Consider the following 14,315-nt stretch of genomic DNA (forward strand, 5'->3'; position numbering starts at 1 on the left):
AATCTTTTTTAATTTAATGTTTCAAAAGATAGACTTTAATCTGCTTAAGTTTCCGTTGAAGAAAAATGGCGGTTCCAAATAAATTTATTGACATTCTCTCTGTTTTCTAAAAATGCAAATGTTAGTAAAATATATTTTTTATTTTCTTAAAAGTACTTTAAAATTGCAATCTCTTAACATATTAGTATCTTTAATTTTAAAAAATAAGAATACGTTGGTTGTCGTAGTAGTTGAAATGTCGTTACTAAAGTTTTTTTAAAGTATACATTAATAATTAAGTCATACTTTAGTTTATTAAAATATTTTAAAGGTGTAACTTGTTAAAACCTATACCTTGAATAACAAGTTATCAGTTTATTTATTAGATTGAAACTGTTTCTCAATAGATCACCATTCAATTCACACACTAAATGACATGATATCGATCGTTTTTATTTTACATGAATATACTGTTATTTAAAATACAACTATTATTTATTAGTAAATTACTTATATTGTATGTAAATTATTTATATTTTGGTATGTAAAAATATAATTTTGGTACATTTTAGTCTCTATTTTCTTCAGATAATGAATTAGTTTCCAAAACATTTTGGAAACAAGTTTAATTTTCTGTTTGAATTTTTTTTTAGGGGTAAGACTTTATTTTTAAATATTAAATTCAAAACATACAAGATATTACTTTCAAATATTAAGCACAAATTTATTTATTTAAAAGAATATAAACTAAAATTAAGCTTGATGAAAAATATATGAATTATGAACATACTTTTGTAATTACACTGACTGAACAATATTTCGGTGAAAGATTTTAATGTTTGAATAGTAAGACAATAAGCTAATATTAGAGACTTATTTAACTAATTATAAACTGATACCAATACAAAATAGTTTGATATTAAGAACTTCTAATTTATATTTTGTAGCTTATTTAATTTTCTTTTAATTTCATTCCTTATATTTTAATAAGTATTGTTTTATCCCTTATTTATTTTACCTATTAGTATTTATTTCAATTTTATAAACATAATGAATTAATATATTGTTTTAAGTATTCAATGAATTAATTTTTATTTTTTTCACACAATTTAAATTAAAAAATAATTAACTCCAAAGTTAGAAGTAACAACTTGCATAATGCTGTGTGAAAATTATACCGTGTAATAAACATATATATATATATATATATATATATATATATATATATATATATATATAAAGCAATTTTTTAAAAATTAACTTAAAATATTATTTAGTACTATTTTTTAATATTTAGAGACCAAAATATATATTTAGATAAAGATGAATATATTCTGTTAATATTAATAAGAATACACTACCGAGTCACAAACATTGTAGAAGCTTCACTTTTGATATTTTTTTCTTCACTTTGATTGATTTGAAAAAAATATTCAAGGTCTTGTGCTGGAAAGTTCTTCATATATAGTCTTGAAAGGTAAGTGTGAAATTCAGCTGTATTATGATTTTGATTCGTCCACATAAAATGTCCATAAAAAATTCATTAATTGTTTGAGTAGGGTCAAGTTAATAAGTAGGTAAACATCATATTATGCTTTTATTACACTACTTAAATTTCTCTCATCCACTTGACCATTCAAATCTCTCTCTCTCTTATTCAACACACTAAAAAAAAAAAGTTAAATCAAATATACCTAAATATACCCAGATGAGTCCATCATGCAAAAACCAAAAATTAAAAAATTAAAAAGTTTTTCCATTCACATACATAAATATATATCAAGACAAGTGGTGGTGGTTCTGAATTTTGATTATAATTTCTTTCAATTATTTATTAGTCCACAAAGACTAACAATTTTGTGACATACTTCCAAATTGAGAAACATAGACTTCAACTTCCTTTTCCAGCTACGAATGAATACTAAAATGCAATAATTCATGTCCAAAATGGCCTCATGCATGCTTGATATCCATTATTCTTTCTACTAATTTCTCTTAAATTTCTCGTGGCTCTACAATATTGGCAACAACAACTAAATATATAATATGTTCCAGGTGGTATTAATTGTTTCAGAGCAGAAATCATATTACAATTAAATCGTGACGTTTATATCGTTACACTCTTAAATATATCCTGACTAATAGGTATTCTTTTGAGAGTGAATTGATATTATTCTCAACCCAAAACCTTAAGACAATATATTTATAAGATTATAAGTTTTGACCCTTATATGATATATAACTTTCTCATTTTTATTTTTTTATTTAATGTAAAACTTAAACTCACGCTTAGATTTCTGAAAATAAACGCTCACTGGATCCTATCATAATATAATGACTCATGAATTTGATGAATAAACTATTTTGTAAGAGAAGGAATATACTCGACACGAAACCCTTCTCTGGTCTTGAGGTTGATTGATTTGGTTGCATTTAAATTGAAGTTAGAATTGTTCAAAACAAGGAACCAACAACGGTCGGAAAACATAATTAATTAAATTTAAGTTGCAAATTGTTTTTGTGACATGGGTTTTGACCAAATGAAGTGACATGGATGTTAACATATGATCTCACATGTTATTTGTGTCCCTAGTTACACACTAGTTTCTTTCTGGGCAGACAACTTTTCTGGATGGTCAACATTTGATTGGCAACATGTGTTTAGTCAACTATATCAATTATCAACATGCAATCAACAAAACATTAAAAAAACCATTTACTTAATTTGGTTCCACTATGGTAGCTTCTGATATACTTAATTTGGCATTTTTTCTTCTTCTAAAAACTAAACACAAAACATTTTAGTTTTCAAGTATTTATTTTATTTATATACATAATAATTAGATGGTTGTTTAGAAAATATTTATACAACAAGCGTTTCATCACCGCAAGTTGCTCTCTTCAACTTTTTTGTATGATTATTTTTCATTTTAAAAAGTTTGTGTTCTTTTCACGATACCTTGTGTTCTTTTCATGAAAGCTTCATTTTGATAAAATAATAATACAAAAGTATAGTATATGAGCTTTGGATTAGATAGATTCTAATAATTTTTGCACAAGGCTTCTTTTATAAACAAAATTGTCTCGCATGTGAGTAAAAGACTTTTTACACAATGAATAGAAGCTTATTTTATTTTTAAAATAATTTAATTTTTATTAGGGCATGATTTGATAATTAGATGTTAATAGGTGTAGTTAGATGTAAATTCATTTGAAGGAAAACAGAATGGTAAATAGATAGGGCTACCCTAAGTTTTAGGGTATAATGGTCCTTTATTTGGAATAGCATGGTAGGGCTATTCACAAGGCATACTCTACCATTTTAGTTGTGAGAGCAAAAGTCAAAATCTTAACCCAATCCCATTAAAATAGTAAGCGGTCCATTGCAAAGTACAATCATTCCATCACTTAAAATCTTATCTTTTAACTTCCTTTTCACCAATTGCTTCCTGCACCTCCCAATAAGAGGAAAAGACTAAAACACCCTCTACCACTGCACCACACTCGCTGCCAATATTTCCAACATTACCGCCATTGCAAAGAAAGAAAAAAAAGGAAGATAATGATGCAAAAGAAGAGAATATGAAAAAAGAAAAGAAAAATCATTTCAGACAACTTTTCCCAAACACATTTTTTTTTTGTATAGTATTTCAAAAAGCTTGTTTTGAAAGACGTTACATATATTTCGAAAAGTTTTCTCCAAAAATTCTCTTTCGAAAAAACTTTTCCGGAACATATTTTATATAGAAATCTGTTTCCGGGAATTCTGTTCTGGAAATCTGATTTCGGAAACTTGATTCAGGAAATTTGATTCCATAACCATTTTTTCAAAAATTTTGTTCCGAAAATCTTATTTCAGAAATTCTGAAAAATTTATTTCGAAAATGTTTTGGAAGATGTATCTCGGAAACAAAATTTTTCAGAGGGTCAAATGGTTATTTTGAAATTTTGATGGTGCGCCAAGAAGTAAAACTTCTTTTTGTATGGGGTGCACGAAGTAAAACTTATTTTCTTTTTTGACAAAGTAAAGGCTATTCTGAAAGGGAATTGCTAAATTTTTAATTACTTGATCAATTAGAGATTTTTTTTTATATATATACTGAAAAGTAATCACCAGTTTTTTTCTAATATATCATCCTTGTTGAAAAGTATGTTTGTGAAATTTCTTTTATCAACAGTACTTTTATATTCAAAACTAAACCTAAAATTTGTTTAACATAATGTTTTGTTTGAAGATTTCTTTTTTAAATTTCTGTCATATTTAATGTGTAGGAAAGAATTTCATTTACAGTTTTCAAATTTTAAAAGATATTTGAAAGGAAGAAAAAGAAAATTTTAAAACATTTCAATATCAATTTGTAAAAATGATAAAAATGAAAAAATAAAGTATCTTGCTTCATCACAAATTCAGTCCTTGTAATAGGTCTCGATGAAACAAAGAAGTCTCCTATAACCCAAGCCCAAGCCCAATCTGCTCTCTGTAAAAAAGTTTTCATTCTTGTCTTAACAATTTGTTTTTGAAATAATTTATTTTTATTTCTTTACTTTTGTTTTTCGTTTTGCTCCAAGCCTAATAAACAGTTATAGATCCATAATTGTTTTCGGTCGATATATATCCAATAATCGTCGCCTTCTCCTAACAATAGGCCCGATACGGCCCATTGAATCAGATTAGTTTTATTGTGTTAATAATTATATATAACTGAAAACTCAATATGTTAACTGACAAGTTAGATGTGAATAACTATATGAGTTCAGAAGGTTCTTATTACAAGAAAAAAAAATCTGATTAAGAAGAAGCAAAACATATTAGTCCTCGTGAACAACATCTACTGGTGTATTAAAGAAAATAATGACAACATTGAAACATCATGTTATGAAAGACAGACACAAAACATAATTATTATGGAACATATTATTGCAACAACAAAAAAGTGGGACACATTTAATTAGTCTATTTATGGTCACACTTAAGGATTCCCATCCTTTTTGAAGTTGACAAGGAAATGAACATGTATGGAAGAAGTTAAACCCCGTAAAGAAAGAAATTAAGGTTCTCAACAAAGACTTCTATAAAATATTTATTAAAATCAAATCAAAATAAAATTAGTTCTTCTTATAAATCTACAAATATTGTGGACTAAATTGCCTTTCAATGTTAATTATTATCCATGATAGTATCAAATGTCTTAATAACTCAAATTTACGTCGGCAAATTAATACATTAGTACAAAAATTGCTTTACACATCATCAATTAATAACAATTATAAAACCACCTACGTAAAAAATATCTGATTTGTTATTAAAGAGAAGTTTTTAACTACGGTTATCAGAAACCGTTGTGGTAAATTCAAATTTTAGCGACATTTATACAAATAAAATGTTGTTAAAGGTGTGAACTTACGAGAATTCACAATAATTGTATAACTGAACCATCATTCAAAGTTTAAGGGAAAGGGAAAAGAACTTATGAAAATGTTTGCACAATCTTTCAAATATCATCAATAGCTAATATCAAATACCATCACCTCTAAAAAAAATTAAATAACCAAAACTTTCTGTTTCTTGCTAAATTTATTAGAATGCATATATAACTTCTTTTATGTTTACAATATCATTTATCTTACCGTAATAGTTTTATTAATTTTTTTTAATAATTTTTTATCAACAAAAATAAATAAATGGATATAAAGCACTTGTGGGTACACATAAAAACAATTTACTCTGAAATTTAAAAACAAGATATGTTGTTGAACTGGAAAGATAGATATCCAAACTTTAAATCGAGATGTGGCCTGAAACATTATTTGTAGTTTGATGTTCTTTCAAGGTCATTCACTATCATTCTGTGATAATTTGCAATTGTTTCAACAAAACAAATGTCCTCCATTGTCATCAGCTAATGATCATCTTGTTAAAAAATTCAGCTTGCTCAGGAAAATACTCCATCAATTCATCCTTCGTCACCCAGACAAAATCCTCACACTTTGCAATGTTGAACTTGTTTTTAGCAATTACTTGAGACTTAAAGAAGAACCTCTGGCAGAAGATTTCAGCAAAGAGAAAGAATAAGCAAATAAATCAATGTTTACATTGAAATGGAAGAAGCACTGGAAAGCCAAAATTTGGAATCATGTGATAACCAAACATGTTAAAGTCCTAAGCACTTCAATAAAGTGCCAACATATATTGATATAAATAAGAATATTAAAAGAACTGAAGCTTCCATAAGCAAACCAGAAGTACAACAATTTTCATATAAATATACCTTATAAGATGTGGATCCAGACTGGTCTTCTGTAGGCTGCACAACCATATGGCCCATTGGAGCGTTTCCAACAAAATATGTATTAGAAAGATCTCCTATGATTGACTCCAATGCAGACTCTGCACACTGAAAAATTAAAAAAAGTTAAAAGGGAAAAGTTACAGAAAAAGAAAAGGAAAGCCATATGCCAACGTTCACCTTGCGCATGGTGTCCTCAGATTCATAAACTTTCTCAGGAAAATGCCACACAGGCTTTCCACTAGGAGCTCCATGCGCGTTGCCATAGACGAGAAGGTAGAGTCTTCTATCAAGAGCTCTTTGTAATGACCTAAGTAGACAAGTAGTAACGAGTAAAAGAATGAGCAGTCATGCAAAAATTATATCTGAAAGCAAATTCATTTCTTCAAAATAACGAAAAATAAAAGGGATAATATAGATAAATGTAGGTAAGTGTCTCTCTGTCTACTCAACATTCAAATAAGTCACAGAGTGAGGATTGGTCCTTGCCCTAGTATAAGGGTATTTTAAGTTTGAAAACATTCCTATGATGACTTTCATAAAGACTGGCGAGTACGAGATAAAATACAAATGGCAAGTTTGTCTAAATTATATAATCAACAATTTGTCAAAGCAAAATTCATTCACCCGCCACTCAGGCAGGCAAGGGAGTAGAAATGAAATTTAAATTCTAAAATAACCTTGTTAATTATTATCCGTAACTAAACAACACGCTACAGAAAATAGACATTGGTCCATTCCCAAGGAAGATGAGATCGAGAAAGAACCAATATTTCATAGAAGAAATCACACGTATTGAGATGATGGATGCTCTTGTATAGCATTTGTTTCCCTTCATACATTCGAGAAATTTAAAAAGAAGATATAATCGGTACTTCAGTCCTCATATTGAAGGCAAATATTTAATTGTTTCTCAATATTTTTTTTTACTTAATTGAGTACCAACTTTGTGAAAAATCACAGGATGTTTTGCCCTTTCATTAAATTGGCGTTCATGCCGCTTGGTAAGTGTCAATATCTCAAATTTTATTTCTTTTTTAAATTTTTTTTGTTTTCTTTCTGGAAATTCTCGCATTGGTGCATACCTTTTATCATTGTTTTTGTCAGCTTCAGTGAATCGTGGAGCTGGCACATAGTCAATCTGATAATCACCTTTTCCCCTGGAAATAACAATTTGATGAGAACATATGAAAAGAAGAAACTATCTGTATTGCCAGCTGTGATAAATCTTAAGTATATATCAACACATTGAGAAGCACGCAAAATATATATATATATATATATATATATATATATATATATATATATATATATATATTAAATCATTGCATCATAATCCAAGCCACCGAGTTAAATCTGCAGAACCAATTCAAATAATCTTAAAGGCGTCATTAACTTTATAGGTTTGGCAAAAGATCCAAATCAACTATATGGCCAATGAAGTCATTATAAGGCTTAGGCAATCCTTACCTTCTAAGCTAATTTTTTATGATTGAGTTAAGTCATAGATTTTAACACAGGAGAGGAGTTTATCCTAGATCTGTTATTGGGTCACACCCATATTTGTCAATGCTTTAGGATTTACTCCTATAGATATGAAGGAGGTGGTATTGCTCTTTGGGCACATGCAATTATCCACCAAGCTCCAAATGTTCAGTTCTAAGTGTGGGGCAGGGAGTGTTGACATCACAGGCTACAGGGCGATTGAATAACAGTAATTCCCATCTTACAATTCCGGTTTATAGGATTGAGTTACGTTTTTAATCAAATTGAATAACAATAATAATAGATCATAATCCTAGTAATTAAATAAGGAAACAAATCATGAAACCTAATTAATTAAATATGAATACAATTCTAAGAGATAATAAGGACAAATGGAAGGCGGACATATGGAAGGCAGACATGAGAAATTGTTAATACTCTTAAGATATAATAAACTGAAAATTGGATATTTTTCAGTTGTACTCTAACACTTATATTTTACCTTTGTTTAGTTGTCTATTGTCTTTTATATTCCCCTCTTTATTACCTTGTACACTAGTTTTCATATTTCGCTAGTTCTAAGGAAGGAAAGAAAGAAGTTTTATGTAATACAGATAATTAGCAATAGACCCAATGGTTCTTTTCAGTTTTCTATGAGTATATAGATAAATGCCTACCTTACATCCATTTGAGAGTATTCACATAAAATAAGTTTAACAGAGAAAAGAAAAATATTTTGTGTTGGTTACTATTCAAGTATTTATCTCTTCAACTCTCAGGAAACTTGCAAATAAGTTTTTCGTACATATTATAACTAAAAGTGCAATCTAAATGCACCTGCGGTCTCATTGTCAGTCCCGAGCCTGGATAAAGGATGAGGGTTGTGCTAGGCCTTCGACAACCAGCATAAAACACACCAATATAACACATGGATCACTCACTATTTGAAATCCCACCTTGCGATCTCTCTCTTCAAAACTAATTAAATGTAAACACCAAAATACTGAAACTATAGACATACCCTTGAGTACTTGTACCTTGCATCAGATTTGTCAAGAAATTCATCAGGATATCTGCGTTGATATTGTTGTCGCCACCGAAACCTAACAGTTTAACCCAATAAAAAATATATTTAGTATAATAGTCACTGCTAAAACAGGTTCTTCACATTTGATTAATCAAATGACAACTAAAAGAATCCACCAGAATACAATTTTTTTTTTCCATATTTTCTCTTTTGAAAATTTGAGGAGGCGGAAAATAAGAAATTCATCACTAGAATTTATCAAAACATCACCCTCCATCTAGTTTACAAATCACCAAATTCATAAAAGGAGAAGAGTCTAAGTTGAACAATTCGGGTTAACATGACATCCATTCCTACTCTACAGTCCTCCAGAAGCACATATTTTTCTTTGAAAAATGAAATAATATCTTCTGTTGTTAGGTTGATATTAAATGCATTACTAGAGGTTGTTAGAAGATTCTAGAGATCTTTTTGTAATTATTACTTTAGAATTAGAGTTCTCTGTATAGATTAATGTACTGTTTCAAATCAGTCAATGGAACAAGAATCTTCTTCCTTTAAGATTAATTCTTTCAAGTTCTTCTATGACTACAAACCCAAGACTCAATGAAGCTCAAATTACCCAATTCATTTTATCTTTCCTAGAAATTCTTTTTATTCAAGCATAGCATAATATTTAAGTCAGCAAAATCAGAGATAAACTTACGAGAATTCTTGAAATGCGTAAACTACAGGGTCAATTTTCGGAATGACCACCGGCAGTCTCTCAAAGAGCACAGAAGCAACAAGGTTCTCAGAGCTTGTGCTGAATCCTCGCCTTGTCAAGAGAGGTCGAACCAATGACATCTTCATCCTGGATGTATGCAGAACCATCAGATGCAGAAAATGAAGCAAGAGAAATAAATATATAATATGAACGAGAGAGGATTACACTCTCTTCAGCAGAAATACAAATGACTAGTTTATTAGGAAAAATATTTTCTATATTCAATTTAATTATTATTGCTGTCATGATTTCTTCCCTAATTTTGTATTCAGAAAATTTTGAAGATCAATTTTATACAAGTACACAATAATGCTATTTTTTCTAAGATTTGAAAGAATACATCATTTAAGCAAAGGCTTGAGGTGCAATAACAATCAAGAGTCAAGACACCTACAATAGTCATAGCTTCATAACACAACACATGTACCTATATCCAAGGTAGTCATAATTAAATCAATAAAATCCAAGTGCCCAAGGTTCTAATCTTCATGTCAATGTACGCCTGAATTAGTTCAAGTATCAGATATTCTATGGGTGTCCCTGCCCCTTTTTTGGGTGATCAAGGGTAAGGTCCTATAGAAGGATTTATAGCTTAATCACCAATGCACTCAATACGAAAGTAGCATTTCCCAAGTGCTTCTGCTCTAGAAAAAAAAAAGGAGTAACATACAGTGTATGATTTTAAAAAAATCACATCGCCAGAAACCAATGGCTTCTAATATCTAATATCAGTGTGATAATGTTTCAAAGCATAATTTCACCAAAGATTACTAACAAGTAACACCATGAGCTTGATATTCTCTTCACATCTGCAGATAAAAACATATAAGAAACAAGTATCTAAGGTAGCAACTGACAAATTAAGGTGCCCCAAACTCAAACACAAATTCAAAATTGATGTGTGCATGAATTTGATGCAACACGTGTCACTTTCACTATATCATTTTTCGCTTTAGACAACAACTAAAAAGTGTGGACTGAAGTTAAAAGACTGTGGCCTAAACTTTGGACAACACTTTGGCAACGGTGTTCTAGACGTGAAGGATATGGTTGAGGGCTTAGGTTATAGGCAATGTTTTTTTTACTAAGGCCACACAATTTACTAAATTGTTAAAAGATTCAGGAATATTCAAGTTAGGCATGGCCTCTTTTAGTAATTGTAAGAGATAAGTGAATGAAGAATTGCTCCAACCATGAAGACACTTTAATAAGTATAGCCAAATGATGAAAGATAAGGTGGAAAAGCTTTCACATCCAGAGTAGAGTTCTTAAATTGTATCATTAATCAATTGGTAGAACTTTCTAGCTTCATCGTTAGGACCCTCTTTGCCTTCATTTGCTTCTACCCCAGTTCTAAATGTGTCATACTATAAGGCATTAATATCATCATGTGAATCTTCATTATCAATCATGTCTTCACCTTTATTAGTAGGCAAAGGTATATTTCTTCTCCATGGTGAATGCAAAGATCATACCCTTCTAGAAATCCCGAGACAATTAAATGATCATAGACCATGTTTAGTCTTGCCCAAACACAATTTTTACATTTAACGCATGAACATAACATCTCTCATCCTTAAGGTCTTCCTCTAATGTAAGCAAAATCAAGAAATGACTCAAGACCATTTATATACTTTGTACTAAACCTTGGAAATTTAGTTCACTCCTTCTCCATCACCTTTAATGTTCATAGTTTCATTAAGCAATTAATAATTGAAAATACTATTACATGAATAAAATTATAGTTTCAATAACCAATTAACAATTAAAAAAGGTCAATTTTCTGAAAACAATTAATTTAGCTGGTGTTAGAGTTAAATAATCACATCTCTAGTTTGTAGAATTGAGGCCAAAGCCTGCCTCGCTCCACCACCAGTTTGTCCATTCTGTTGGTGGTTGGGACGATAGAATGCCATGATGAAACTAATCTACAACATAGAAGTTAAACAGTGGTGTTTACATCCACTGTTACAAGCTAAAGAAGACAACTGGTCGAGCTAAAAGATGAATTACATTTTGTAACAGAAGTTAGAACGTAGAAGCACTTACAAATGAATTTAGCCCATATAAAAAGAACAATATGTTAAACAGTGAATTAAACATACTTGGTTCACTAATAATTCAAAAGTAAATGTAAATGCGTTTCACAACCAAAATAACACTAACTTGCTACTTTAGACAGAAGAAGATGGCCTAATCTTGATGCAAGACAACCAGAATCAAAGCAAGAATAATCCAAAAGAATAGTGCTCACCTGTCATAATAAATCCAATGACAATTAGACACACAAACATAATGAATAATTAAATCATAAGACTAAACTACATCGACAGTTTTATTTCATAAGGACTCAACTACAGCAGCTACTGCAAGGAAAATGATTCAAAGAAACAATGTAAAAACTAAATCTGAAACTAGAAAATGAAACTAAAACAAGAAGCTCAAACCAAAGAGAAAAACCAAAATGAAAACTAGTGCTGAAACAGTGAAAAGCATATAGAACAGGAAATTGAAACTAGGCATCATGAAATTGAAATGCAAAACTGATTTTAAATGAAATCTGATATGCTAATGCAGTGTTGGAATGAAAATGCAATGAAGAACTGAAAAACCTATCAAAACTGAATTAACTACCATTCCAATCAAACAAGAAATCTGAAAACAACTTGAAATATAAACTGGAAATGAAAAACGCATATTAAAATAATTCTTTTTATTATTGATTGTGACAGAAACAACATCTTTTGTATGTGTATTGATGAAAATTTAATCAGAAATTATTATATAGCCTATGAACATAAATGCGACACAATTCATCCATATAGTAATAAACTAAAATTCTAAATGTGATTGTAAAAATAAAAATAAATCAACTCTTTTCTTTTAATTCAAGTGGTGAAATAAACTTATTTTTGAACTGGTATGAGTTCTGCATAAAATAAAAGGATTTTGAGAATTTTATTCCTATAAACAAGTGCATTTAATTGGATCTTCCATTGATAAAATCTCAACTGTGTCAGAAAGTTTAAACAAAACCACTCTCCTTGTGGCAGCAGCTTACCACTGAGCCATGTTTATTTTTTCCAGTACAAATACTAGTCAAAGAACAAAATCAGCAAGTAAGATGAGTGCTAAATCAACCAAGGTAACAATGTATACATTACTAGTACAGATATTAAAATCAATTGAACTGAACAGCTGTACTGAACTAAAACAGAATTAAAACGAGGAAATCAGAAAATGGGTTTTGAAACTAGTATGGGTAAATTCTAAAATCAGAAAAGCACAACAGAAGTTATGAATGAAATCTAGAAAATTATACATAAATTTCATCAGTTATGACTTTTACTACTAGATAAGTGATGTTATTTTACATAAATCTCCTCATCGGCCAACTTGTTAGAGAATTTTAATAGAATTTTTAACTGGATGAACCTTGATTAACATGATTTATGTAGCCTAATAGTCTATTTATTATGACTAACTTGGATTGAATGAAATCTAGAAAATGTAGTGCAAAACAGAACCAATACAAAAAAGAGAAAATATCAAGCATACATAATCAAAATCAAAAAGAGAAAATATACACAAACTGGATTTTTTCTTTTGTTGTACAAACTTCATATGGACATTACTCGTTCCATGAAATGAAATATCAAAATCTTTATACAGACCCAAAGGAACATCTTATACACAGCAACGCAAATTAAAATTCGACGATTGGACTCGCAAAACAGAAAAAGAGAAATCATGGACACAAAGCCAGGGAAATGGAAAGGCATGTTAACGTACCAAACAGCTCAAAGGGCCACGAGTTTGAAGATGGTTCGACCGCGGTTTGGAGAGGATGAAACTGAGAGGGTTTGAAGGAAACGCAATAAGGGTTTGAGGCAAGACGTCGCCGTTTGGAAGAAGATGCGGTAAGGGTTTAGGGCAAGAAGTGAGGACGGTTTAGAAGAATCTTTTTTGAAAGTTATTTTCGCTAATATATTTTGAAATATACAATTCAAAATATATTTTTTAATATATTTCAGATCAATGTTTTAGAATATATTTTTGAAATACTCAATACAGAAAATATTAAAAAAAGATGCAAGTATTTTTATTATAATTTTAATAAAAAGTAATTTAGAAATTACAAACTGTATGAGGTGCAGAAAGAAAAAAGGGAGGTATAAGAAAAAAAGCCCTTTCTTTTATTGTGTAAATAATTGTATATGGGCTTCTTTGAAGCTGGAAATAACATTAAAATCATTAAATGTGATATTTTTTAGGAAAAGTCTCACAAACATTAAAATTAAATAACAAAATATGTATGTAATATTGAGGTAAATTTTTGTAAACAATAAATGAGAGTGAAGACAATTTAAAAAACTGATTTGAATTTTTTATAATGATGATTACAAATATCATTAATAATATTTCACATACATTTTAAAGATCTAATTTTAATATGTTTATTCGGACGTTAATTCCTTTTGTTTCGAAATAACTGAAAACTCAATATATTAACTAACTGGTTGATCTCAGTAACTATGAGTTCAGAAGTTTTTTTTACATTAAAAAAAAAAAAGCTGATTAAGAAGAAGCAAAAGATATTATTAGTCTTCGTGAACAACATCTACTCGTGAAAACATCATGTTATGAAAGAGAGACACAAAACATAATTATTGTGGAACATATTTATTGCAACAACAAAAAAGTGGGACACATTAATTAATTAGTCTATTTTTTTGTCACACTTAAGGATTCCCATCCTTTTGAAATTGAC

At 29.5% G+C, this 14,315-nt stretch overlaps 1 protein-coding gene across 2 annotated transcripts; it reads right to left on the reverse strand.

Annotated features, from left to right (window-relative positions):
* Window positions 1-5,683: 5,683 nt before the first annotated feature.
* On the reverse strand, window positions 5,684-13,503 carry LOC114166099 (54S ribosomal protein L17, mitochondrial-like). Of its 2 annotated transcripts, XM_028050759.1 has the most exons (8): window positions 13,337-13,503; window positions 11,711-11,798; window positions 9,485-9,631; window positions 8,789-8,854; window positions 7,352-7,426; window positions 6,447-6,576; window positions 6,249-6,374; window positions 5,684-6,019 (listed from the first exon to the last, which is right to left on the reverse strand). In XM_028050759.1, the coding sequence occupies exons 3-8, from the start codon at window positions 9,628-9,630 to the stop codon at window positions 5,876-5,878; spliced, it is 687 nt and encodes a 228-aa protein (XP_027906560.1). In that variant the 5' UTR covers window position 9,631; window positions 11,711-11,798; window positions 13,337-13,503; the 3' UTR covers window positions 5,684-5,875. The 2 variants fall into 2 exon arrangements, with proteins under 2 accessions (XP_027906560.1, XP_027906561.1); XM_028050760.1 differs by lacking the exon at window positions 11,711-11,798.
* Window positions 13,504-14,315: the final 812 nt, after the last annotated feature.

Source organism: Vigna unguiculata, chromosome 10 (genome assembly GCF_004118075.2).
Source record: "Vigna unguiculata cultivar IT97K-499-35 chromosome 10, ASM411807v1, whole genome shotgun sequence".
Classification (NCBI taxonomy): domain Eukaryota; kingdom Viridiplantae; phylum Streptophyta; class Magnoliopsida; order Fabales; family Fabaceae; genus Vigna; species Vigna unguiculata.